Here is a 26984-nt window from a genome sequence, read left to right on the forward strand (position 1 = left end):
TCATTATTGGAGTATTGTTATCGTCAGGGTTAGGGTTTCGATGCTGTAGGTGATTGAGCAACTGTAACTACTTGATATGCTGCTGGGTAGTTTAATCTATAACAGTGCATCAGACTTTAAATTCATATCAGGTTTTATATTTAAAATCTGAATGTGCAAAGTAATAGCTGTAAAATAAATGTAGGAGAATAAGAAGTATGAAGTGGAGTTACTTTCCACCACTGCATATATGTAAATTGAATCCTTACATTTGTTGTGTTTAATAAAAATCAATATCTGTGCTGTAAGCCTTTGGATGACCTTAGAGTCATCTGAAGTCAACAAAAACAAAGTTTGCCTCGGCAGCGACTCGATGAATGCTTAATGTGCTCCACAGTTGCGCTGATGTTACACAAACATGCAGGACTTGCTACTGGAGACTCAGTTTGGCCTCAGACTCTGACCTGAAGTGAACTTGTTACTGTTTCTCATTAACAGTCAATAAGAGCAGCGTGCAGCGCTTCAAGACCTCCCTGTCTCTGCAGTGAGGCACTTTAATTCCCTGTGATGTCTCCAAAACACTTGGCTTTGTAGTCCAAGGTTACTGAAAGATAAATGAGCCCATATCAAAAGGATGCGAAGGCAAAATGTAATATCTAAGGACAGAGTTTAAGGATATTGAGCTTCTGTAAAGAAAACCTTCAATTCAGGCTAAAATAAATAAAAAACTTTCCTTTTCATCACGCAGCACCACACAGCTTCTGTTTGGAAGTACTGACACCTTGTGGTGAGATGGGACCGTACAAGTGTCAGCAGCTACTGGCAGCTTGTATTCAGTCTCATTTTTATGTTTCGTTCATAGAGACAGATTAAAGGAAAAGCAACTGTGCCTTATGTTTCTCACTATTCAGGGTTTTCCTTTAAAGGAACAGTGTGTAGCATCTAATGGGATCTATTGGCAGAAATGAAGTATAATATTAATAAGTATGTTTTCTTTAGTGTTTAATCACCTGAAAATCAGAACCATTGTGTTTTCGTTACCTAAGAATCTTTACATCTACACAAGGAGCGGGTCATGTTTCTACAGTGGCCCAGAATGGACAAACCATACACTGGCTCTCGATTGGACCTTTTGCGTTTTCTCGCCAGCTGCCGTAGTTCTTAACCCTGAAGCAATTCAATCAATCTGGATTTCAAAAGACTATGTTGTTGAGATGCTGAAATACAAACACACACCAACAGCGGACAACTAAATGCATTTACTCAAGTTCAGTACTTAAGTGCAATATTTAGTATTTTCATTTTCTGTTTCTTTACACTTCTACTCCGCTCCAAATATTGCACTTTTTACTCCACTGCATTTATCACATATATTCAAAAGCTTTAGTTCATTTCTTTATTAGGATTTTACAAACAAATATCAACTTCACCTCAACTTAAACTTAAAAAAGCATTAATATATATTTATTCTGTACATGAATGTCCGTGGTCTCTTGGTTTTGAAACTCTACCTGGAAATCTCCCTCGAGTGGTTCAACTTTGTCAGTAAACTGTGAAATCACTGTTGGTGATGTAACGTTCACGAAAGATCCGAATCTTTTGAACGGCTCCTTGGTATGAACGAAGGGAACCGAGTTGCACTTAAAAGCTGTGTTGTTGTTTTTTGTCATTGTGCCCAAATTCCACTGCCTGCCCTCGATGTGCACACACACACACACACACACACACACACACACACACACGCCGACAGACAGTCAGACAGAGGGAAGAGAGAGAGAGAGGTGGGATGGAGCAGAGGAGCATAATTATTTGTTAACCAACACAGAGAAATGAGCTTGAGCTGGTGTGAACAGCCAGGCTACTGATTGCATGAAAGTTTAGATGTGGCGGTGCTTTGTGGCACTTCTGCCTTCTAAGGCCTACGAGGTGGCTGGTATCAAACAGCAGCAGGTGGTAGAGATTGTGACATAAACTTTAATTGAATCCTTTTAAAAAACAAGTTAAACTTAAAACTTACAGTTTGTAAGTGTTGATAAAGACTGCAGAAGCTTTTCTATTTTTACTCTTCCACTACAAGCCATGTGGGATATGTTTTTATAAGTCTGTATTGTTTACGATGCTGTTGGTTGATGTGGTGTTTTGATGCCTGGTGATTCAGGTCGGCGTGTCGTGTGCTGCGCTGCACCATGCAGGTTGTGTTTTGGAGCCACGGAGCACATTCCTGACCCCACTCGTCAGTGCTGCTCGATGGGTGTCATAAGTGCACCCGTCTTGAGAATTCTAACCAGAGAGGGCAGTAAAACACTTTTGCTACCAAAATATATTATATTAAAATCACCTTTAACGTTACTATAAAGCTACGAAGGTGTGCTTCCTATGTTGTTGTCACTTTGACCTTCCTCTTGACTTTGTCTAAACTGTTGCCACTTAAAGTCTTACTGACTAACGAACTGACTCCAAGCCAACCCAAAGTGACTCGTCTGTTTGTTTGTTGTCTTTTCACTCTGAACCTGAGGTGTTGCTCTGCAGCTCTGCTCCTCTGAGAGAGAAAGCTGAATGAGATCCCAAGGTGCTCTGCACTACGTGTGTGTTTCACCTCACTGGTCTGTTGTGATTGCAGGTACAACACTTTTTTTTTTTTTTTTCAAATTAAGAGCTGACTTCTTTGGCGTAGCTTAAAAAGAAAATCATGATAAAATGTGTACGCGTGGTAAGCATACTTGAACAATTTGGACTTGTAGCTCAGGATTAGGCATTTCAGAACAATGTGGGTTTTTCATCAAGCCGTTGAGATGAAGCATTAACTTATTTAATGTGTTCAAACTTAAGCGAGCATGACTTTCTGTGACATGTAATAATTGACTTTTCCTTCTTCTCTATAATGTGAGAAAACTGTCAAACAAACCACAACGTCTCCAGCCTTTTGACTTCCTAATTCTGCGGTGGCGGTGAGAACTGTTTGCTTTCTTTGTCTCAGAGTTTAAACAAGATAACAGGCCCCGTCAGGTCTCTGGGTGTGACCGCTGAGGGCAGATGGTGACATGTCAACCAGGAGAGGAGCAAGAAAGTGGCATAAAAGGAACTCTGTTGACTTTCCTGCCAGACCTATTCACACCCTTCATTCATGAGGTTAGACCTTATCTGGACCGGCTGAAACTCAGATAGCACTTGTTAAGTTCAGCGCTGAGCTGAGCTGTCTGTTTGCAGCTTCTTTTGCTGAGAGTTTCTGGCAGGGGAAATGTTTAGAAAATATTAGCCTCAGTTTTTAATTTTTTTAATTTTTACTGAAACCTGTTGTACTGGTTTGACTGTCATCTCTTTGGGAGATACTTATGCAATTTCAAAAAGAAGAGATCTGTTTTGGAAACGACAGACTCATTATGTGAATGTGAAGATGTTGTGATCTGGAAAGACTTGTCTGCCATTTACATAATAATCCCATGGCCAAACAGCAGTTGTGTTGCTTGCACGTGTGTGTGTGTGTGTGTGTGTGTGTGTGTGTGTGTGTGTGTGTGTGTGTGTGTGTGTGTGTGTGTGTGTGTGTGTGTGTGTGTGTGTGTGTGTGTGTGTGTGTGTGTGTGTGTGTGCATGCCTTTATGTGTGAGAGCATACACCTGTGTGCACATACCCTCTAACTCCAGAGACAGCAGCAGCAGAGCAGAAGAAGGAGGAGGAGGAGGAGGAGGAAAAAGGAGGAGGAGTAGCACAGGTACACTGGATATTCTCGCTGGGTTTGAAGAGGGTGGAGATGAAGGGGAGAAACCCGGAGAGCAGCATGGCAACCCAAACCTTATAAAGAATGAGGCACACCCCAGCGGGCAGCTTCAGTTCAGCGCCTCCATGACAGCAGCAGCAGCAGCAGCGCCTTGCAGCAGTCATGCTCAGCCTCATCAAATTACCACAAGTCTTCACCATCAATCAAGTGCCCAAAGTAAGTTCATCTTCACTGTATCTTAACTGGACATTTCATACGCTCAGACTGAGCTGGACTCAATTAGGAGGTCGAGTGTTGAGGAGGGAAATTAAATTTAATTTTTATCGCCACACTTGTATTTTGGGTTTCTACTAGAACATGTTTACATGCTTTAATGATCAAAGAACTCTTTATTCTTCTCATACAGTCTGTCTGAATGTACCTGTATTCACCCTCTGTCTGAAACGCTCTGTTTTAGCTCTTTTCAACAGAATTGCATTACTAGGCAACAGCTTTGGTCCATGTTTACTTCCTGTCAGCTGATGTCATTCACATACACTACAACAGGAAATAGACTGGGATACGTTCAGACAGTTTACCTTTAAAAACTGTGAAATGGTCTACATGTTGTGTAGCTGTGGCGTCACAATCAAAGAAATCCTGACGGTTCATTTAAAGACAGTTTCTGAATACTGGCTGTGTATTTCAATGCAGTATTTATATAGCACTTGGACCTGAATAATATATGATACAATTGAAAATCATCACTAAATAAACATGAAAATCTTACTTTTTATAATATGGGACCTTTAAAACTTCAAGTCAAAAGAGTAAAAAGTAGTGTATTCATTTTGCCCACAGAGTCACACTTTGACTTACACCTTTAATGTTTCACTTCATGAAATAAACATTGATTACTCCTGTGAGTTTGAGAGGGCTGCTGCAAAACATATTGGTGCTTTGTACAAAAACTGCCAATATAATGTGAAGAATGGTTGATAACCATTTTGGCTTGAAACCCCAGAAAGATTAAATCAAAAACATAATCTTGACCAACAAAAAACCTCTACTTTTCTTTCTAATAACTGTAACCATTTTATTTTGGGACTCCTTGGTGGAACCCCTCTCAAACATGCAACACTTGGTCCACTGAGATTTCCTAGTCTTGAGTATTTTGCTTCGTTGAGCGACTTCTTCTGCCTCCAGAGCAGGAGAATAATAGGTTTCACAAATTTGTCAAAGCGGCTGAGGACTTACTAAGAGTTTCCTCTCTCAAGGTTTTCCACGAGGACAGCATCATCTCCGGCTACCGACACCCCCACAGCTCAGCCACCGACTGCATCCTGAGCCTCTTCCAGCTGACCAATGAGACGCTCAACATCTGGACCCACTTTTTGCCCACCTGGTAAACACTCTAAATGTGTCCCGAATGCATCGCAATTTTAAGAGCCATAAACGTGTGCTTGCTAGCTGTCGTGTCTTGTAGACCAGCAACATGTGACACACCTGAGGGAATTTTCAGTTGTTTTTGTTTTGCAGGCCAGTGGCGGAGTTAGTGAGTTTATTTCACATTACATTGCATCCTCTGGAATTTTCCAAATTCCCACTTAAGCAAATCAGAGCGTTTGTTGTTTTCATACCAGTGACGAGACGTTGCTTGTCTTTGTGTTAAAAGGAATCTTGCACAGCTTGTAGAGCTTGTAGGTGAGACAGTAAGACAGAATTTCAATCTGTGGATTTACAGACTGACATTTTCTGAAGTCATTAGCTACTATCACACATAGACCGAGGATTTATTATATCAGTTCTGGCACATTACCGACTAAAGGCTACCATTCATTTTTACTGCTCATATCCAGAGTTACAGTATCTGTCTGATTGGTATTCATAGTATCTGTCAGTGGTGCATATTTAGTACCATAAATATACTCTTCAAGGTGTTGGGAGAGCAATGGACTTTTCCTAGTAACGAAGCCGTTGAGGATAGCGTGGGCAGTTGGCATAGGACACATATGAACTGGAAGGACTCAAGCAAAATGAGAATGATTGCACATGTTTTGAAGACATACATCCCAGCAACCATGTGTGTCCTATTGACCTCCTGCAGTGCCTCCCTGTTAGTGGCCTTGTACTGTATGTGCAGCAGGCATCCAGTCCAACAGGACTCTCATAGTACGGCTGCATTCATACAGTGTATTTATCCGTCATTCAGCTCATACATTTACTCAACCTTTTCACCATACATTGTGAAAACATCGATTAATACTGTTTGGTACAACTGATGAAAGTCCACCTCGTCACAAAAGTTTGACAACTCCGGAAAGCCTCATTTTTATTGAGTTGAGAGAACAATTGGATTTGTCTATTTATAGTTGTGTGTAGGGCCGCCCCCTCTTAGTCAATTAACTGGCCATTTTGGTCTTAGCATCTTTAGTCGATTAGTCATTTTTGAATGCTTTTTTTCATGCTGAACGACTTCTTCCCAATACATTTATGAGCATATTTCTGGTAAACACAAGATTTAAAGTGATGATTTGCGTGGTTCTTTGTGGAGAACTCAGTTTTACAGATCTGTCGATGAAATCAACTGATTGATTTGTCGACAAAATCTTCGTCGGCTAAGAATGTTGAGGACAGTCCGACTATACATGTGTCTTAGATGAGTCGCGGTGGTCTTCTCTCTGATTAAGAGATTAAAAAAAATCCATTTCTTGTCATCTTTGAAACACATTTAATCCTCCCATTGTAAACCCCGATCCATTGATCCATGTTTGAATGTGGCGGTTAGAAGAATCAGAAGCTGTAGGGCTTAGATTAGTCGCTGTGCGTGGAGGAAGCACTGCTTTACAAACTGGATATCAACTGGTGACAATATAACTAAGCTTTCGGAGCAACTTCAATTTTGTTTCTCTACCTTAAAACTTTCAAGAAGTCCAGACAAAAGAGTAACCAAGTGATGTAATTAGTAATTTAAGGTTTGATGAAACAAACAGGAGAACTTCTTAACTCAAGACGACTTTGCAGCTTATTGCCTAATTTCTTTGAGTTTTCTCATATTTTTTACAGTGTATTGAGAGACTTAGGATGCAACACCTGCACGAGCAAACAGAGAGGCTGAACAACTGAAGAGGAAGAATGCCAAAGATAGACAAGTTAAAGAATGATTTCCGTATCTGCCGGCTAACATTGATCTGGAGCTTAAAGCAACATTTTTAACTTCCTCCCCAAGTTTAGCGTCTCCTCTCTGTTTGACAACCACAGCATGACCGCATGAAGGTTAAATCCAAGACTTCACTGATGCAATTATTTTTTATTTTGTAGATGTGTGTTTATGTGAGTAGATCTCGTGATTTAAAGATACTACAGAGGTTGCTGCCCCCAGGAGCCACGATGCACTTCCTCCCTGCTGAGATGCCAGTTGCTTTGACTGCATAGTCCAGGGAGAAAGTGTGTATATGTGTGTGTGTGTGTGTGTGTGTGTGTGTGTGTGTGTGTGTGTGTGCAGGTGGCTGTGTGTCTGCGGGTGGCTGAGCGTTGAGCATATGCTAAGGCCACATGGGTGTTTGTGTCTTGGGGCTCGGCACAGACCGCTAATGAGCAGATCTGTGCTCGAGGCTTATGAGTTGACTCAATTAGTTAACTGCTCAGTGACGGGGAAAAGCACAAATAATGATGATTTGTTAATGAGAGGCATGGAAACGGACACACGAGGCAAAAACTATGATAAGACTGAGCTTTTTGTGTGGAACTGTTATGTCACTCAGAGTTACTAACAAATGCAGGGTTTGATTGAGTGACGCTTTGTTCTGACTACGTTGACAGGTACTGACAGGTACAGGGATGAAATGCTGTGAGCATATCAGATGTCTGTCTCGGTTATCGTTATGTGTGTGTGTGTGTGTGTGACAATATTGTCATTCTGTTCAGGCCCGCTAGAGAAGGTAATTGGCCATCAAACAGGAAGTTCGTACATCTCTGTTGTTTTGTAGTTTTCATTATTAAGTCTCTTAAGGTTCGATGGTTCAGGGTTTACTTTCACCAAACGGAGCTGCTTGAATGTTCCAGTTTGTTTTGGTTGGTTAAAAAAAACTTTCTTGCTTAGATTTAGATGAACACTCTCGTGTCCGTGCATGAGATATGGAGCCAGAGCCGGGAGGCAGTTAGCTTAGCTTAGCATAAAGACTAGAAGCAGAGGGAAACAGCTCGCACGGCTCTCTCCACATGTTTAGAAATATAACTAGCAACACCTCGGAAGCTTAGCAATTATGTTATGTTGTGTTTGCTTGATCCTTAAACAAATAGAAATATTGAAATGACAAGTTGTGGTTTTATGCTAAGTGACATGCTGAAATTATGATGTGTAAATATTATACACCGAATGTTAAGCCACTCCTATATTTTCTCTTATGTACAAATATTCCTGCAATACTACTACTGATACTACTACAGTGGGACAGATAACGGCCTAAATTAAAGATAGAAACTGATCAGCTGTGTGCTTTGTTATCTCTGGCTGCTAGAACTCAGTACTGAGGCAATGTTTTCACTGATTAAATATCTTCTATTGTAACATTGACTACTTCCATTTCTTAATGCGTTCATGATGCTATCAGACGTATAAAGTAAGACCACACCAACAGTGTTTTGCTTCTCTATCTACCCCTGGTAAGGATGTCAGCATTTCTTCCCCTCATTGAAGTTGAGCAGAGGCTACATACCTCCACTTAGCTCCATGAATCCACAGTTGGTGACAAACTCAAAGAAACAAACATTATAATGCTCCAAAATCTCTCATAGGTGTGACTGTGAAGGACATATCCTTCACATAGGTGATATACTCTTGAAAGCATCCAGTGACCCCCCTTTTTATATTCCTTTAATATGTCAGTCCTCTGTATATGTTGACACTTATTTGCTCCCTTTTTTGTATTGTGCATGGGACCAATTGCTTGACGTGTGACATGATACTCAGGTTCCAAAACTGCTGCATCCAATATGATCAAGTTAATGTGGCCTGTTCCTCCTGGCAGGTACTTCCTATGGGAAGCAGTGACGGTGGTGTTGGTGCAGACAGCATGGAAGGACTCCTTCAGCTGGCCTCTGGTGCTCTTCCTGCTCACCTGCTGCATTTATCCGCTGGCGTCGAGCCTTGCTCACACCTTCAGCAGCATGTCGGCGCGGGCACGCCACATCTGCTTCTTCTTCGACTACGCTGCCCTCAGTTTCTACAGCCTGGGTAAGTGCATGTGGTTCTCTGTCAAAAGGTCCAAGAGCGGCTATGTGTTATGCACTGAGCACTTACTTTACTATAACTTAACCTCTTAAAAACCCACCTGACCGCAAGGATTGAGGGTCCAGGGTTAAATGATGATCAACAATTTTTTGAATGAAAGGTTTTATTTTCATTAAAATGAAGTGTGTGCCAACTGCTTTTACTCACTTCTGTGACACCGGGAAACATACAGAAGCAGTTTGATGAATATAAAACATTTTACCTTAATTTAATAAAACATTGGTCATCTAACCTTAAAACCTAAACCCTAACCCGTTGGCAGGCGGAATACCCCCCTGCCCACTGGCTTGTTAAGAGGTTAACAAGTTAGCGTCAGTTACGGAAACCATGTGCATGTAAAAGATATGCATGGAGTGTCTTAAAATGTTGTGTTTAGTGAAACTGTGTATGTCTTTTTAAATTTTAGAGAAATCTGACGATAAAGGGAAATCAAATTTAATCAGATCAAATCAAATATGCTGTCTTTGTCTGTAAACATAGAGGTAACAAAGTTCTGACTCTCAAACAATTAAAAAATAAAAAGACAGCAACAGAGATACTCAAACTGACTGCAGAATATTATTACCAGTATAATCAATCCATACTTTTTTGTGAGGCTTTAATGTTTGGATTCAAGTATTGATGGAAGTTATTGATGGTGTTGCGTTGAATGTCTTTGTATTAAAAACAAGGGTTTTTAATACTCTGTCTTCCTCCTGTACATTTTGTAAATGGTGTTGGACAAAGTATCTAACTGGAGTGTACGCATACTTTTCCTAACATGAAACAAACTGTGTTCAAAATGTATAATTGTGCACTGTTTAATGTGCCCTGCTGCAGGCTCAGCAATCGTCTATTCAGCTTATGTTTTCCCGGACAAGTGGGTGAACAGCTTCTTCCACCGGTGCTACGTCCCCATCGCTGTGTTTAACACTGTCATCTGCACTGTCATAGCCTGCTACTCCAGGTATGGTGACAACACAGAGAACAATAAATGTCAGTGTTCTCTTTTAGAAAGAAGATTAACCTGCTGGCAAGCATCCAGTTGTCACAGGGCTTAGCATGCGTTCCTAAAATACAAATCCCCAGAAAGGTGTTTTACTTGCAACAGTTAAGGTAAAATGATCTTTGTTAGTTAAATGTGAACACTTATAATACATGAGAGGTACAAACTGTCCCTGTTAGCATAATAACAGGTTAATATGCTAAATGCTAGATACTACATTTTAGCATGTTCATGCTAAATGTTACACCTCAGCAAATTAACATTTAGTAGCTACATTAACATGCATGGTATCCATACAGTGTTCGCTCATCTCCAGTGTCTTTATTTACTGTTGGCTTCACTTGTAAATAAGGATAACGTTAACGTGTACCTCAAAAGTGTAGTCCTGGTCCAGAGGTACAAGAAGTAGGCTACTCAGGTATTTTACGTCAGTAAAAGTAGCAGTACCACATGGTATGAATACTCTCTTACAAGTAAAAATCCTTCATTCAAAATTTGACTGAAGTAAAAGTACAAATATTCACATTAAAACTAGTCATTACGCCAATTTCAGAAGATTGTTGGATTATGATTATTGATGCATTAATATGTTGATCCCCTTAATGTTATAGTTGGTAACGGTGGAGCTAATTACTGCACATTATATTCTGCTGAGTTGCTTGTGAATAAATGTGTGATCACTGTGGTTGGTAAATAAGGCCGAATAATGCAGTGGTTTTCATCAAATGTGAACTAAAATGAGAAATATTAAGTTTGTAGGACCTTTGTCACTGAGGAGAACACATTCTGTATAAAATCAGCACCGTACCTCCGAACAATTATCACAATGTTATCTCTTCATGTACTGGATTGATGTTGGCTCGGTCTAGCTAATATAGTGTTCTTTTCCTCATCTCTCCCCACTGCTAAGGCTTGGCCTACCATTTGTCCACTATAATCATGACGTCCTAAAGAGGTAAAAAACAATGCATTTGTTAAAAATCTGCTCCTATTGCTTCACCATTCTATCATAAATTGTGTTTATCGTCCCTCAAATGACGGCAGCAACAGATAAATGTAAAATCATCCTGTCAAAATGTGTGATTATTGACATGTCTTCAGACCGCCTTCATCCCACGGACATGTTTGACTTTTAAGAATTGAGCAACTCTCTGTCTAACACAATGGGTGTTACCTAAGCGTGACGATGGGGACCAGCCCTAAGCAGTGATGTAGTCTAATTGTAGTTTCAGCTGGGCTGGTTAGAGGAGCTGACAAAAAGAGTGGCAAAACGTGTTCTGTAACAACCTGACTCACTGACTTTAACTCTAACAAAGTGTTCTGGTATTAAACAATATGGCCATAATAACTCTTTAGATAAAAGAGTTCTCTAAAGTATACCATTTATGTGCAGCGCAGAAAACATGACATTTAATTAATAGTTTATTTATTAAATCATTCATGTATTTCAAGTTATTTGAATTACCTTTTTTAAGTGCATGGACCTTTTATAACAGATGTTATCCTGACATTTCCAGCTACTGAACACTTTGTGTCTTTTATTTCAGATTTTCCGAGTGCCAGACTCCAAAGTTCAGCAAATATCTCCGTGTTGTTGCCTTCGCCTACCCCTACATGTTTGACCACATTCCTCTGTTCTACAGGGTAGGACCACATCCGTGAACTTCACACACACGTGTGTCTTCACTAAGTGTCACAGATAACATTCGATGTATCGGACATCATTTTTAAATCCAAATCTTTTACTTGAATGACTTTTCTGCTTTTTTCATATACATGGCTTTATATTACTGTAATGTCCATGACAAAGGTTATATTTGATGTGATATGATTTAAAGTAATAATAAGCAGTAGTTAAGCTTTTTTTTAATGCACATAGTAAATGTATGTGAGGTATGATATATGCTGTGAATCTGGTCAGTGAAAGAGGAACATTTGACACATTCCCTCTTGAGACTAGAACCACAGTTTTATGCTCCACTGAGAGATACTTAATAAATGTGTTTACACCTCATTAAAACAATTTGAAGGTGATAAAAGTGGTAGAAATGGAGATAGCATTGTAATCTGTTCTGTGTGTGTTGTGCCTACAGGTGTTTCTGTGTGTAGGAGACGGCTGCACAGACAATGATACCAACATGCTCCACTACAACCACATCGCCTTGGCTCAACTCACAGGCTTTCTGTTTGCCACACATTTACCTGAGCGCCTGGCGCCAGGCAGCTTCGACTACATAGGTGAGACTGATCTGAGGAGTGTTGTTGTTGTCATTAGCATGTTACACATTGGTTTGTTTGCTCAGTGTGCCAACCACAGCAGAGAAGTATCACATGAGTCTGTTTTGGCGTCTTTGAGTAAATATGATTTAGCTTTACTGTTTTGATTCATTCTCACCGGTCTCATCAGCGTTGTTTCCCGTCACAGCTGGCGGCTGTTTTAAGAAAAACTCTAAAAACCCACTGCACACCACCTGATCAGCACCGAACTGCAGACAGAGTTAGCAATTATCTGGTGATCATAGTGGAGCAGCTAAAGAGACAGATATTTCCCTCAAGAGTAGGTGAAGACCAAAACAAAGCTAAAAGGAGTGCTATACAAACAAATGTTGCTTCGTATTTGCAGGATAGTTTACAATAAGTCATAACAACTTATGGTGATGGTATGTCAGTGGTGTGTTTACAGTTTTTTCACAGCCAAAAAAGTAGTTAAAGCAGGATCAAATTATAAATGTGTAAAACCTCTGTGTTTTAAACTTGCAGCAACTTGTCTTATAAACGTATGAAACAATACAAAAATGGCGTGAGAGGTTTGCAGTAATGATGCATTCATGATGATCCTACAATATTGTCTTGTATAGCTTTTGAATGCAGTGTTTTTAACAGCTCCCTGTCAAATGTCACATTTCTTAGACCTCTACACCACTGGAGTCACATTAACACATGAAATGCTTTCTCATTTGTGTTAATCATTGTGAAATAATGCTAATCTATAACCACCTCCACGTTCTCTGTTGAAATCAGTTGGCAGTTGTTTCCAACTGTGACTTATTTTTTCGCTGTGCCGCCTGAACTCAAACGCGACTCGACTGCTCCCCCTGCAGGTCACAGCCATCAACTCTTCCACGTGTGCGGCATCCTCGGCACCCACTTCCAGATGAAGGCCGTTCAACAGGACATGGTGGCACGGCGCCCCTGGCTCATTGAACACTCCATGCCCATCACCTTCGCCAACTCAGTGGGTGCAGCGGTGCTCTGTGTGGTGGTGAATTTGACTGTCATCTTCCTCTACAGTCTACCTCTCCTCTCTGCTCCAGCCTGTCAAGAAAAGAAACATGACAAAGGTGCAAAGGCAGCCTCAGCCAGGGCCTGCCTCTGCTCCTAAACCTCCGGCTTATTCAATTTCAGCTGGTCACAAGATGTACAGATGTGGGGAAAGAGTGCATTATGGGTGTTATAAAACATTTTAAGGAACATATTTGAGCTATGAGGAGCTGATGTAGTGTAACTTGCAGTCTACTAAACTCGAGGTGGTATTCGGCCTTAAGACGTCACTCTGATGACTGCTGCTACATGTGTGGGTAAACTGAAAATAAGGGCGTACGTAAATTAACACTGGAAATTAAACAAAATGTTTGTTACTATTATATGTAATGAATCTAAATGTTTCTAAGGAAACTTTTCTACAAAAGCTACAAAAGTAGCACGTTTGCTTCTATGAGGAAGTGCTGTCTATCTTAATAAAAAGATAGACATGCTCATAGACATTCTATGATTTCCACTCGTGGGGTATGAAGAGACTGTCCGCTGCAGGGAACGATCACTGTGTCAAATTCAAAATGTCAATTTCACTGTCAATTTCAAATTGTAGTGCTGCATTTAGACACTGTGCCTTCTCATCTTTATAGTGCGTGTGCTTGTTCACAGCCTATTGGATTGTACTGCCTTGTACATCACTCACATACTGACAAACATTCCAAGACAAAGGAGACAGTTATGACAAGGGAAGACAATGTATTGCCGTTGAGTTTGAGCTGCCTGCACAGTAGGAAGTCAACAAGTTCAAAGTGTAGTTACTGTTAATGTAAAATATGTAGCCTGATACAGAGAAAATGTTTTCAGAATATTAACCTCATATGATTGCTGTCTCTGTCCCCTGCCACAATGTGCCTTTGATGCAAAACTGAAAGTATTTTTGTACAATGTTATTTATTTTCAAATAAACTACAAAACAAACTTACCTGTGTGTCATTCTGATGTCAGTTTATTAAAGCAGTTTTTTAAAGAATAAAACAGTCAAGGAAAGTCCATTTTGTCTTGTCGGAGATCGTTTCAATACATTTTTGAATTGAGTGAAACTATCATAAACATAAATACAATAACATATACATGTATGAGAACAAGAAGCAGGACATAGTGCCATGCAATTATATTATAATTGACAGTGGTACAGGATAATGCTGTGAACTGTTTATAAATTAATATATGAGAAAGAAATGGCACTAAAGTCAAGTCATTTTAATCAATGTGCTCATTTTGTTTTGTTTTTTTGCAATTAAGCAACTAAATGAATATAATGAATAAAGTGACGAATTGTGAGTTTCACATTCAGTTAGTTGTAATCGAGCAAAGATCCGAGAGGCGGGACTTCCGCTGCTGACCACCTGTGTCATGCTCTGTGATTGGTTGAAATATTAGCGACACGGAAAAACGTTTCACAGAGGGAATTTTCAAATCGAGAAGAGGCGCTCTGTGTTCAGTGGAGAGGAAGGCAAACAACACAAACAATGCAGAGACCGTAGTGAGTATTACCATCTTTGTTATGTACTCAACACGATAAACGGCTAACAATCTACACCTATGCATTGTGGTAGCAATATGAACCATATACGTTAGCACACGTAGCGGTTGTTCAGAAGAAAAAGAGTGTTAGCGTCATACTGTTAGCATAGCTCTCTGTCTAGCGCTAACGAGGTGACAATATAGGTCAATATATCGATATATCACAGCTCATTTATCCAGCAATGTGTGTTATGTGTCTATGAAAAGGGCTAAACGTTATCCAGCTTTAGTTATCTTAACGTTGAAGAGGCAACTATCATGTTAAGTTCATATTTTTCTTGATCGTCACATGTGAATTGTCGTTAGCAAGTTACACCTGTGCTAATTTAACGTTAGTTATCGTGACGTTAACGGATACAAAAAGCGAGTACTGTGGGGACACTTTTGATTACACTTTTAGTTATTTTACAAAAGTAATTTTAGACCTAGCTGTGTAGCTTTAAACATATGTACTTTTGGCCTCAGTTCCTATTTCGGGGAATCTTAATATTTTTACAACTTTTTGTGGAAAGTCTTCTCTGTTCTCTACATGAAGATGCACGAAGCCATAAAGAAATATGTATCTGAGTTTTGTGTGGAGGAGTTTGAGGATGAATTGGACCTCAGAGTGTGAGCTACTAAGGTTCAGGTGTCCACATTGTGTGAGTTACTCAGGTGAATTAGTGATGAGGCGATGTGTCTAATTAATTCAGTGCAGCATGCATTTTTTTTGTGTTTGATGTTGATTCTGTAATTCTTCATCGCTCGCAGCAAAGCGAAGACTCCTCGGAGGCCTGGCCAAAAAAAGGCGTCCAACACAGAGAAAGATCCTGTTGGAGTAAGTGAACGTATGAATGTAGTTATTCCAGTTGTGATGGCGTCATCCCCGTAGACCTCATCTATTCCTTCATGTTTGTAGGTTTACTGTCGTATACGTCCACTTGGAGCAGAAAATGAGGAATGTTGTGTCGACATGATCAGCAACTCCACTATTCAGCTACACGCTCCTGATGGCCTTAAAGCCAACCGCAACGGGGAATTCAAAGAGGTAAGTGTGCTGCCCACCTCTCTTTATCAATGTAAAGCAAATCATATTTGCCTATATCTATAACTGGTTTAGTCACAGTAGAGACACGATACTTTCTTCGAAAACTAACTGGTATATTACGTGATGATTTACATGTATTGTATGTTTTGTTTCTGTTTTATCCATCAGACGCAGTACTCATTTAAAAAAGTATTTGGTATTAATACTACTCAAATGGAGCTGTTTGAGGATGTGGCCAAGCCTCTGATAGAGGACCTTATTCATTGTAAAAATGGTAAGTGAGGTTCAGTTTTTAATGAGGAACTGTGCAGAATCCCATCCATTGATTTTGTATCCTCTCCAGTGAAAATCACTAACATATCCTCTAAAATAATTGTCTGTCCCACTGCCAGCCCTCGCAGAGCACTGACCTCAGCGCAGCCCTAATCCTCTGTGTGAGACGTGGTTATGTGATTGTGATATTCCATGTTCATAGGTCTGCTGTTTACGTATGGTGTTACTGGAAGCGGTAAGACCTTCACCATGACCGGCTCACCTGGTGAAGGTGGACTCCTCCCCCGCTCTCTAGACATGCTCTTCAACACCATCAGCCCCTTTCAGGCCAAACGATTTGTAAGAAATTTTGCGTATTTGGTCTTCAAAAAACAAAGCATTTACCTTTTTGTGGGATGGATGGTAGTAGTTTTTTTTCAATCTTTATCAGGTGTTTAAACCAGATGACAAAAATGGGATGGAGGTCCAGGGTCAAGTTGATGCTCTCCTGGAGAGACAGAAGCGAGACAGTCAGCAGTCTGTGCCCAAAACACCATCCTCCAGGTAACTGAGTAACTTTATTTCCCTTTTTACTTTCTATACTAGTTATGGTGTGTATACTACTTATGCAATTTGAGTGAACTGAATGTAAAGTACACGTTCACTGCTGTTTCATGATGTTGCTTTTCTTTTCTTTCGGTTTATTTTTCCAGGCAGAAGGCTGACCCAGAGTTCGCGGATATGATCAGCTCAGACGAGGCGTGCAAATATGAGAATGTGGATGAAGACTGTTGTTACAGCGTTTTTGTGTCCTACATCGAGATCTACAACAACTATATCTATGATCTCCTCGAAGACGCTCCGTTTGACCCCATCAGACCAAAGTAAGAGCATTTCAAACCGTTGTGTGCTTTTCTTTGAAACACAATGCCATTGTTGTGATTGTCTGTACAACGCATATTTATATCCAGGTTTATTTTTGGTGCATTTCATATAAAGATGGCTCTGCAGTAAATTAATTTAGGGGGAAAACTGCTCTGTCAGCAAATGCACCCACGCAATAAGTGTGATCTGTAAATGTTTGGTAGTTCTGCAACCATTCGTGTCTGCGTGACGACCACTCTGACTGCCTTTCATGCGTGTGCTGAATAAGTTCAGCAAGACACTTTTTTTTGGTGCGTTGACAAGATGCACTTTTATGAATCCTGTTTTCGTTAGGTGGCTCAGTGGAGGCACGCCTGTACGGAACAATGAGTTCATGTATGTAGCCAGTGAACGTACATTCGTACCCTGGCTGTAGCTGCTGTCACATAGGCCTTCAGTGCATTTCCATCCCATTAATCCAAAGCCCTGTAAATGGCATACGTGTAGCTTTCCAGCTTTTGTGTCATTTTGGTGGCTTCAAGTATTGGCTCCCTGCTGTTAGTGTGGAGACACATAACTTCCCTGAATGGCTCAAACTTGCATGCGTCTGTATCCCTGAATGTGTCCCTTTTTAGATTGTATTTTATTTTACCGTTAACACTAACATCAAATAACTGTCATTTTAGCTTTGGCTGCTTGTCTCACTAAAGCGACACATCATTGTGTTGCATTCTGTTTAATCATTGTCATCAACTTGTTTCAGAGCACCTCAATCCAAGATCCTCCGTGAAGATCAGAATCATAACATGTACGTGGCTGGCTGCACAGAAGTTGAGGTCAAATCGACGGAGGAGGCTTTTGAAGTCTTTTGGAAGGGTGAGTGGTAATAATTATATATATGTATAAAGGAGGCAGCCATGATATTTCTTTATTACAATGTTGCAGTGAAGTTGTGAGCTAATGCTCGACCATGATCAGCATTCGTATTCTGTTAACCAATCAACCCAGCAGGAATAATTGGACAAAGCAATGCATTTGTTGACTATAAAGTAACGATGTACCCTTTTTTATTGTTCCTGTTTTTGTTGTTGTTCACATCACACACTGTATTAACGGATGCTCTGCTGTTTCTCCAGGACAAAAGAAAAGGAGGATAGCCAACACTGAACTTAACCGTGAGTCCAGTCGCTCACACAGCGTGTTCACAGTGAAGTTGGCCCAGGCACCTCTTGATGCTGACGGGGACCACATTCTACAGGTGACATGCAGTTGCATCGTTGTTTTTTATTGTTGAAATATGCTGTTTGTCTGTTTTCTATGATGAATCTTTATTCAAAGATAGCCAGTGAATCGTTTGTGTTTCGCAGATGACATAAAAACGCATCATGTGTCACAAAGGATTCCAGCCGATGTCTGTTGATGCTAACGGCGTGTTAATAAATTGCAGGACAAAAACCAGGTGAATGTGAGCCAGCTGTGTCTGGTTGACCTGGCTGGCAGTGAGCGCACCAGCAGAACCAGAGCAGAGGGAAACCGCCTCCGCGAAGCAGGTCAGTTCATTTCTTACTGTGGGTTTCTGTCTGAAGTTCAAACCCAACACGTCTCTAGTAATGTGTCGTTTACAGGTAATATTAACCAGTCCCTGATGACACTGCGCACATGTATGGAAGTCCTGCGTGAAAACCAGATGTGTGGAACGAATAAGGTTGGTCTTTTATCATCTGTTCATCCTTTTATTTGTTGCTCTGTTTTATTTCTATGAACAGCAACATTTATAATCTTGCTTGTGGTCATTTTCCAGCCGGTGCAGCTTCACAGAGCCTTTTTTTTTTTTCTTCCAGATGGTGCCATACAGGGACTCTAAAGTCACACATCTGTTTAAAAACTACTTTGATGGAGAAGGAAAGGTCAGGATGATTGTGTGCGTCAACCCCAAGGCGGATGATTATGACGAAACGATGGTAAGACATTGTGATTGTGTTGCAGAATAGTTTGAATGTAAATTCTTGTGTCTTTATTCTCAGTAGCTTTACCAGAAGAAAAATCCTCTTGTCCTTTGCAAAGCTGAACTATCATGGACTGTTGGCGAGGGTGTTCCTAATGGTGTTCTGTTGTATGTGCTGCAGCTGGTCATGCGCTTTGCAGAGATGACCCAGGAGGTGGAGGTGGCGCGGCCGATTGACCGGCCAATCTGTGGCCTTGCTGCAGGACGCAGACACAGAAACCGTGCCTTCAAAGATGAGCTGTCACATCGCCTGGAAGAGCGAGGAGGTCCAAGTAATGCCGGTAAATCGCCCTCAAATCTCTACTGCTTGCACTTTGTGCTCGTATCGTATTCTTACATTTTACAAATGTTCCATGCCTTGTTCTTTTTCTCACTGTAGGTGACCCATCTGCCCTGAATCAGCTCATGGAAAGCCTTCCAGCCCTGCCTCATTGTGAGCTGGTGGACCCAGCTGATGATCATTCGTTGCCCCGCCTGATTGAGATCCTAGAAAGGAGGCATCGTGTCCGTCAGATGATGGCAGAGCAGTTTGACAAAACTGGTATTGGTCCATTTTCTAAGCCACAAATAATCTGTCTGGTTTATAGAGAACCTACTTCTTTGTTGGTAGCGATGAATTAATTAGTCATTTTTAGAAGGCAATATTTATTCAAACTGGTGATATCAGTGATGGATGAATCCCTACTCTTGCTTAGTCACTGAAGGTTGTTCTGGTCACAGAGTGTATTATTTTCAAACGGCTTACGTTCATTTGTTTTCTCCCACAGCAAATACACTGAAGTCCATGGTGCAGCAGTTTGACGGTCAGCTCAATGCAAAGGAGACGTTCCTTCAGGAGCAACGATGCAAACTGAGCGAGAAAGACAAAGTCATCATCAGCCAGAGGACGGAGCTAGAACGATTAGAGAAGAAATCCAAAACGCTGGAGTACAAGGTGTCTCCCTGACTTACAAAACTCTTCTTCTTCTCTTTTCATTTGGTTGGCAACATTTTAAACACGCATATAAAAGTAGGGATCTGTGAATGTCACTTCTCTTTTTAAGAGAAGCTTGTATTTACTGTTTTACTGCTGGTCCTCCTCCTTAGATCGATATCCTGCAGAAGACAACAGACATGTACGAGCAGGACAAGCGCTCGCTTCGGCATGAGCTGGAGACGCGGGAGCAGCGGCTACAGAGAGAGCTGACCGACAGGAAGCGCATGGAGCAGCGCATGACTGGCATGATGACGGACACCAAGCTCAAGTGGGAGAAGGAGTGTGTAAGTGTAACGATTAACAGTAGCCCTACTTTACACTGGTTACTCCTCCCTGTGAATGAGAGAGAGTTTAATATCAGAGCAGATAATGATGAACTATGATTATATACTTGTTGTGGCCAATACAGATCCAATAACAAATAGTATTAATCTTACAAATAATACATATTTATATTTAATATTTTATGTTATTTTATGTTTATTTTTCTACGATAACAGCAATATCTAGAAACCTTCATTGCCTCTAGAATAAAGAATACATTCATTCATTTATTTTAGACTTACACTAATTCATTTTTTTTTACTGGCCACTTGTATATCATATATTCTCAAAAATAATAATACAAGTAGCATGATTCCTTTTTTAAGACGATAAACTTAAACCAAAAAGCTGTGACAGATTTTAGTCAAATTTAAAAAGAAAATCACAATTCTTCAAACCTTCATCAGGTAAAATTAATTTACTATCTGCGGTGCAAGAACTTTGTGGCTGGTAAAAATTCAACTGATTGTTCATCTAAAAACAAGAGATGTGAGCCACAACACCTCCCAGAGAATTGACCTATAGGATTCGATGATGAGACTGTTCTTTCTATTGTTTCCCCGCTGGTGTTTTCTAATTAGGAGAGGCGAGTGAACGCCAAGCAGCTGGAGCTGCAGAACAAGTTGTGGGTGAAGGATGAGAAGTTGAAGCAGCTAAAGGCCATAGTGACGGAGAGCAGCGGTGTCGGTGGGTTTCCCTCCGAGCGACCGGAGAAACCCGAGAGGCCCTCGAGGGAGAGAGATCACAACATGGGCCTGAAGAGGTCTGCCTCGCCATCACCACTTCATGTGAGTTATTGTTATGTTACTCTGTAGCACTGCCTCTTCCATCAACGTGCACTTCAACATTCTCTTGTGAATCTTGGACATTTTGCCTGCCACTACTTATTATTGTAAAAGATTTCTATGCTTCCTGTACACAGCATCGCCTTTTTCCGTATCACCCTGTGTTTGTGTTCATCTGGAGCCCCTAACATCCACAATGCTTGGCCCCGTTCCCTCATCACTTTTCAGGACTTCAACCAAACTCCCTCCCACCAAACTCGAGCCAATGTTAGGGCAGTTCAGGACGCTTTCCCCAACACCTCCTCCTCCTCCTCCTGCTCCTCAGCCTATCCCTCAGTAGCCTCCTGCATCTCTGATTGGGAGCACAGGCTCCCTGTAGACTCAAGCAGCCAAGCTAGGCACTCTGAGACTCCGCAGTACAGGAGCCGGACTCCCGCCCCATGCCACGGCACCAGCAGCGTGGGCCGCAGGAGAGGCCAGCGCTGGGCCGCAGAGACCGAGGCCCCTGCTACCACTCTCGTCTATGGGCTAGACCTAGAGGCAGGCACAAGGGTTAGTGTGTGTAATCGAGCCTAGATGTCCTCAAGGATGTTTGGTTTTGTCTCTGCAAGCCTGTAGTGCAAGCCTTGCCTTAGTGTAGAACTGCTCCTGTATTGGTATCAGTAGATGTCTGCTTGTTGAGAAATGCATCAAGTAGAAGCGCTGCATCAGTGTCGGCTGGTGTTTCTCTAGTAAACGCTAGTGAATCATCTTGACCTGCATCTAAAGCCTCCGTAGTAGCAGTCGTTGCTTCATGTCTGTCGTGCTTTCTGTTGCTTGTCGCCAACTGCTCTCTAGGATAGTTTTTCTTTTGTACCGTTTCATCACATTCAGCAGCAACACTTAAAATGACAAATGGACTGTCGCCACTAAAAATAAACACGCATACGCTGTCACGTAGCAGTAATGCACATTTTAGAAGACTGATGCAAAAAGTTGCATGTTTATTTATCAGATATTCAAAGAATTTAGATCAGAAATGGGTAAGGGAAAAACACACTTAAAACCTCAAACATCATGCACTTAATGTTGGTGTTTGGTCAGTCTCTGTGTGGAGTGATTTGATGTGGCACTCAACACTGATGCGTCTCAGTGTACTCGGCTTGCACAAACATCTCGAGTGTCCCACTTTTAACAATTTCTAAAATAAGAAGAATCTGTCCATCCAGTTTCCATCGCGTGCTCACTTTCATGTCTTCATGGGAGTGAAAGACACACTGCCTGGTTTTGGTTTCCCACGTGTACAAATGAGCTCCAACCTTTACTTGACTCAATGCTATGACTGTACACACATGTGGACCGAACCAACTAATGAAAACCTGCCGTTTCATACGGAGATACGTGGCTTCTTACAGAACATGCACATGTGTAGCTGTTTGGTCTTTTGGTCAAAATCTAAATCAGTCCTTTTTGATTTGCTTCGTATTTCAAAATAGTTTTACAGAGCCTGCTCACAGACTTCTGAATTGCTGCCAACATATTTTTTTCAGCGATTTTCAAATGATTAACGAAGTGGAACGAAACATCAACTCATTGTGATTATCAGGCTGACTTTAACCACTACGATGCAGAGATCAGATCTTCTGTTCCTTATTGACCTGCTCAGTATGTCTGGACCTAAACTCTTTGGTCTTAGACTTCACTGAGTCAGCTGCCATTGTTTACCAAAAAGTGTTGAAGAATATATTCTGTAAACCACGTCTGTATTTCGTTAGCATGTAGTCTAAACCCATTTCCTCACTACTTTCTGTGCTGCTTTGCATGTTGATTCTTATTCTCTCTCTAATGGGCTATTTCTAATGCAGCTTGTGCTTTTAGTTACGCGATGAAAACATGTATTGCTGGAAGGCCGGATTATTGTTTGGTGTGAGATTTGAGTCGACATATTAATTCCAATACTGTGGACATACTTACGCCCCCAGGATTTAATGTTAAGACCTCTGTGGTGGGACGTGCCCTGTCCCTCTTGGACTTCCAGTCGTACATGTATTTTCAACACAAGCTTAACACCGTCTCATGATCAACCTTCACTACTAATCCCCAACAAACTTTAAATGGTCCCTGCTGGTGTCACATGTGAATAACTTGCCGGTTTGTTTCTCCCACGCTGGGATCACCAGACGGCCCTTCCAGTTCATCCAACGCACAGGCGCTCACACTCTGCGGGTGGGGAGAAATGGGTAGACCACAAACCACGCTCTAATTTGGACCTAGACACTGTCATGCAGCCAATCTTACCCAATGCAATCAAGGTGTCGACCCCGAATGAGAAAGCTCTGTCCAAATGCAACAAGTATGTGCTTAGACATCAAGAGCTTGCCTCAGACGGGGAGATCGAGACCAAATTGATCAAGGTAAAATTACATAATTGCTTAATTTGAGACTTCTGATTATTTTATAACTTGCATGAATTTGAGTTAATCACGTTCTGTTTGATTTCACTTTGACGTCCTGTTTTGTGTTTTACTGGGCAACGGCTGTTCCTGTATTCTCCTCTGGACATTTGTGAGTTTGTCTTTTGTTTTTGTAACTTCCTCAGGGCGATGTTTTTAAGACGAGAAGCGGAGGACAAGCGGTGCAGTTCACTGACATTGAGACACTAACACTAGACTGCCCGACTTCATCAAGGTACAGCATTGTCCCAAGTACTACAGGATGTTTGTGCCTTTATAGGCACAAACATCCTGTTAATTTATTTGTAATTTACAGTTTTACTCTTTTAAAGATACATCTCTGAAAGAAACTGCAAAAGGTTTTGTTTGTCTCTCTCCTCCCACAAACTGTTGGGTTGACGCCAAAATCTGTAAGTGCAATATATAATTTAGTTATTTTGTAAATTAATGCCGATACTGATGGCAGGTAAAGTGTCATTAAGTTCATGCTAAGAACTTTGGAGTATTTTGCAAAAGGAAGTTCAAGTTTATATGTTTTTGTTTCAGTCGCAAGAGGCGCTCGGGCTCTGGAGAAAGAGCAGCTCAGATGGAGGACATAGAAAACAGGGTACGCTCCTAATTAAGTCAATTACTTTTAACCATTGCTTTCTGCTCATTTAGTGTGTTACGTGTCCTCGGGTATCAATGTTTAGAGTCTTTAACCATTATTTTTCAATTAAGATGCATATGTTTTATAGAATTTGATTCCTATGCATATCCCTGTTTCATGTGAACATTTTTCAACTTTTCCCTCCCATCAGGCTCCAGTGGCAAGCACAAGTTCAGGCTTTGGGTATCAAAAGTAAGCAACTGAATGTGTGTGTTTGTGTATACATCCATTGTTTACTATGTTATGTAAGGTTTCAGCTGCTGTCTTGGAAATATTGTTTTGTTTTTTTCATTATACAAATAAGTGTCTGTGTTTTTTTTTGTGTATATATTTATGTTTTGTAGCTTTGGATTTAAAATCAAGTTTATTAAGGTTTGTGCTTTTTTCTTCTTCTTCCAGACGCAGGAAGCCTTAAGCCGCCGGACGTATGAAGGAACTTTTATCTTTTTGAAAACATGCAAGATGTTTGCCTGACGATCGGAGCAGTGAAGGGGCCGCCATGTGAAACGATGCATCTTTCTTTGAGGCTGAGCATTTTTGTATTATGACTGATTGTATTACAAATTATTAGGGTGCAATTCTAATGAGATCATATTCAAAATGGCGTTGATTTATTAATCTAGAATGTGCCAATTGTAATTTGCTGGATTTTTTTTTTTATTTGATTTTTTTTCCAATGCTAGAATGATTGACTGATAGATGATGACTTCTTAAGGATATGGATATCCTATAATAAATGTAATGCATTTTTACTTAATCTTTTTACTGCTACCCAAAGACGAGAATATTTGAGCTTTTGAACAATAGAAACTTTCATTTCTTTTGTATTTATAGCGTCATTGCTGTTTTTTTTTTTTTTTTTGTTTTTGTTTTTTTCTCCCCCCCCAAGGGTCACTCATTTATTGGATGTTACACTGAGCTTATGGCTGATTTAAAAAAAAAAAATAGAGCACAGAATGCAGTTGTTTTAGAATTACAATGTGCAAACCTGTAAATAGAGCTGTTAAGTAGGTTTTGCTAAAAATCAATCTCGGACTAACTGAATATATGAAGTGTTTTACTTCTGTTTAATGAAACGTCTCCTCCTGAGATGTGTAACACTCGAACCATTTTGCTGACATTAAATTTATTCAAACACCAAGTGTCTCCATAATGTTTCTCTTTTCATGAAGACAGACGGGTTTAAAGTCTCCATCTTTAAGGCCTTCAGCTTATCCAAAAGACATCTTTTATAAAGATATGGCAGTTTGTTACAGTTAATCTTAATGTTTAAAGCAGCTGTAAGTTTATTGGAAGGTTCTCCACCTGTTTGATCAGAGCAGAGGGAAAACAAGGCAAACTAATTGAATGGTGTGTATTTGGAATATTTAGTTTAGTGTCTGCTTTACTTTGACTAAATGAAACATGTATTGTATAGATTGTGAGATCCCAATTATGAGAATATTGAATAGCATGAAGAAATAAAATGCATCCGTTACGCTGGAAATGTATATTAATCTGAGACGCGAGGGGACTTCCTCCTCTGACGTTCTGTCACAACGACTCACTCAGCCTGAAGTCAGCGGCTCGCTTTAAGGCTGTTTGCGCAACATTTTTTCGGCCTGTCGCCAGGTGTCAAACCAAAGTACACATCCAGGTGGGAACATATACTTCCTGGTGACTAGAGCGCTCTGTTTATACTGCTCGTGTGAAATTCTACCAACATGTTTCATATGCTTTGAGGGTGTTGGAAACAGATTTTGGACGAGATATTGTGATAGCTTCAGCTTCTGGCTAGCGGTGTGTCGTCCTCCATCCGATACAAAGTGCTGATTCTGAACAATAAAAGTCTTTACAGAGAAGAGCAGATATCTTGAGTCTATTTCTCCTCTGATAGTATTTCTGTGTTGCTTTGTTCATGTCTTAGTTTCACAAAGATGCATTTATGCTATTGTACTAATGTAGTGTCTGACCTTTCTGATAGCAATAAGTAATTTCCACGTAGCTCGCTACCAATGGTTCTCTAAGCATAAACCTCACACTCCACAGTTTATTTGTTGGGCTTTTTGCAGCTTTTATTAATGTGTTAAAAATGAACAGTACATCATGTATGCAGTACATTTATAAATGATATGTAAAATCCACATGTTGGTCCTGCAGAGGGGACAGAAAAGTTGCAGTTTATAATGTGAACAGCAGGTGGAAGTAGATACCTTTAGGCAGCACATATTCATAAACAATCATTTAGGGATTCAAGATCTGCTTCAAATACCTTCGATTAGAGCTCTGATCCTCTTCAGGTTGACTCTGATGTGATATTTATTATCACCTAAAAAAAAAATATCATCTTTCTACGAGTTACTTTCCAGACCTGAAATGACCCGACAACACAAGGAGTTTGACAGCCATCCATTTATGCACAGCGCTGTGCCTCCCAGGATGCCCCGCTGCGACATCTGTATCATTTCACAGCGAAAGCCCGGACAACCAGGATGATGAGGTCACTGATTTGCTGAACTACTTTTCTGCCTGGATGATGAGCTGTCATTAATGTCTCCCTGAGATTGAAATTTCACTTCACAGCAAATGAAGCTGAAAAAGTGTGCGTGGTAATGGGCAATGTGCACTTGGCAAATTGGACTATGGAAGGCAATTAGGTTAGAGGAACTGGTTGATCAAATATGAGCGTTTTTTTTTCTTCTTCCTATTTAGAAGCCACTGAACATGACGTCAGGCTGCCTGCTCACCTGTTTTGAAGGTTGACAATTTCATGGGGGGGGCCTAAAAACTCAGATTAAATATTAGTCTGTCATATCCTGTGTTGATCTGTTGTTCTGTTGACCTCAGGATGTCCATCCTGTCTTGTGGCCCAACCAGTCTGAGCACCAGTTGGAAGTGGTA

General features: G+C 40.7%; 2 protein-coding genes across 2 annotated transcripts; both read left to right on the forward strand.

Moving 5' to 3' along the window:
* The first annotated feature begins 1860 nt into the window (after nucleotides 1–1860).
* On the forward strand, nucleotides 1861–13333 carry paqr5b (progestin and adipoQ receptor family member Vb). The gene is given in 10 exon segments (XM_076078541.1): nucleotides 1861–1912; nucleotides 3719–3837; nucleotides 3839–3910; nucleotides 4951–5078; nucleotides 8704–8909; nucleotides 9786–9912; nucleotides 10862–10906; nucleotides 11499–11595; nucleotides 12045–12189; nucleotides 13053–13333. Coding segments are annotated over 10 exon segments (1272 nt in total).
* A 1387-nt stretch (nucleotides 13334–14720) lies between these two features.
* On the forward strand, nucleotides 14721–26602 carry LOC142934300 (kinesin-like protein KIF23). The gene is made up of 23 exons (XM_076078831.1): nucleotides 14721–14749; nucleotides 15541–15607; nucleotides 15689–15817; nucleotides 15986–16091; nucleotides 16293–16429; nucleotides 16521–16633; nucleotides 16783–16953; nucleotides 17697–17809; nucleotides 18070–18191; nucleotides 18381–18483; nucleotides 18559–18638; nucleotides 18775–18894; nucleotides 19060–19219; nucleotides 19318–19479; nucleotides 19706–19872; nucleotides 20025–20198; nucleotides 20820–21026; nucleotides 21252–21575; nucleotides 23183–23416; nucleotides 23602–23690; nucleotides 24002–24062; nucleotides 24256–24296; nucleotides 24504–26602. The coding sequence occupies exons 1-23, from the start codon at nucleotides 14736–14738 to the stop codon at nucleotides 24517–24519; spliced, it is 2910 nt and encodes a 969-aa protein (XP_075934946.1). The 5' UTR covers nucleotides 14721–14735; the 3' UTR covers nucleotides 24520–26602.
* The last annotated feature ends 382 nt before the right edge of the window (nucleotides 26603–26984 follow it).

This window comes from Anarhichas minor, unplaced genomic scaffold (assembly GCF_050575085.1).
Source record: "Anarhichas minor isolate MPS153535 unplaced genomic scaffold, ASM5057508v1 ptg000067l, whole genome shotgun sequence".
NCBI classification, from domain to species: domain Eukaryota; kingdom Metazoa; phylum Chordata; class Actinopteri; order Perciformes; family Anarhichadidae; genus Anarhichas; species Anarhichas minor.

Excerpts from the sequence above, each read along its gene's own strand:
- LOC142934300 (XM_076078831.1), top strand. Across the intron at positions 21,576-23,182 it reads ACCTAGAGGCAGGCACAAGG|ACGGCCCTTCCAGTTCATCC; the intron begins GTTAGTGTGTGT and ends TGGGATCACCAG. Across the intron at positions 23,691-24,001 it reads GACTGCCCGACTTCATCAAG|TCGCAAGAGGCGCTCGGGCT; the intron begins GTACAGCATTGT and ends TTTTTGTTTCAG.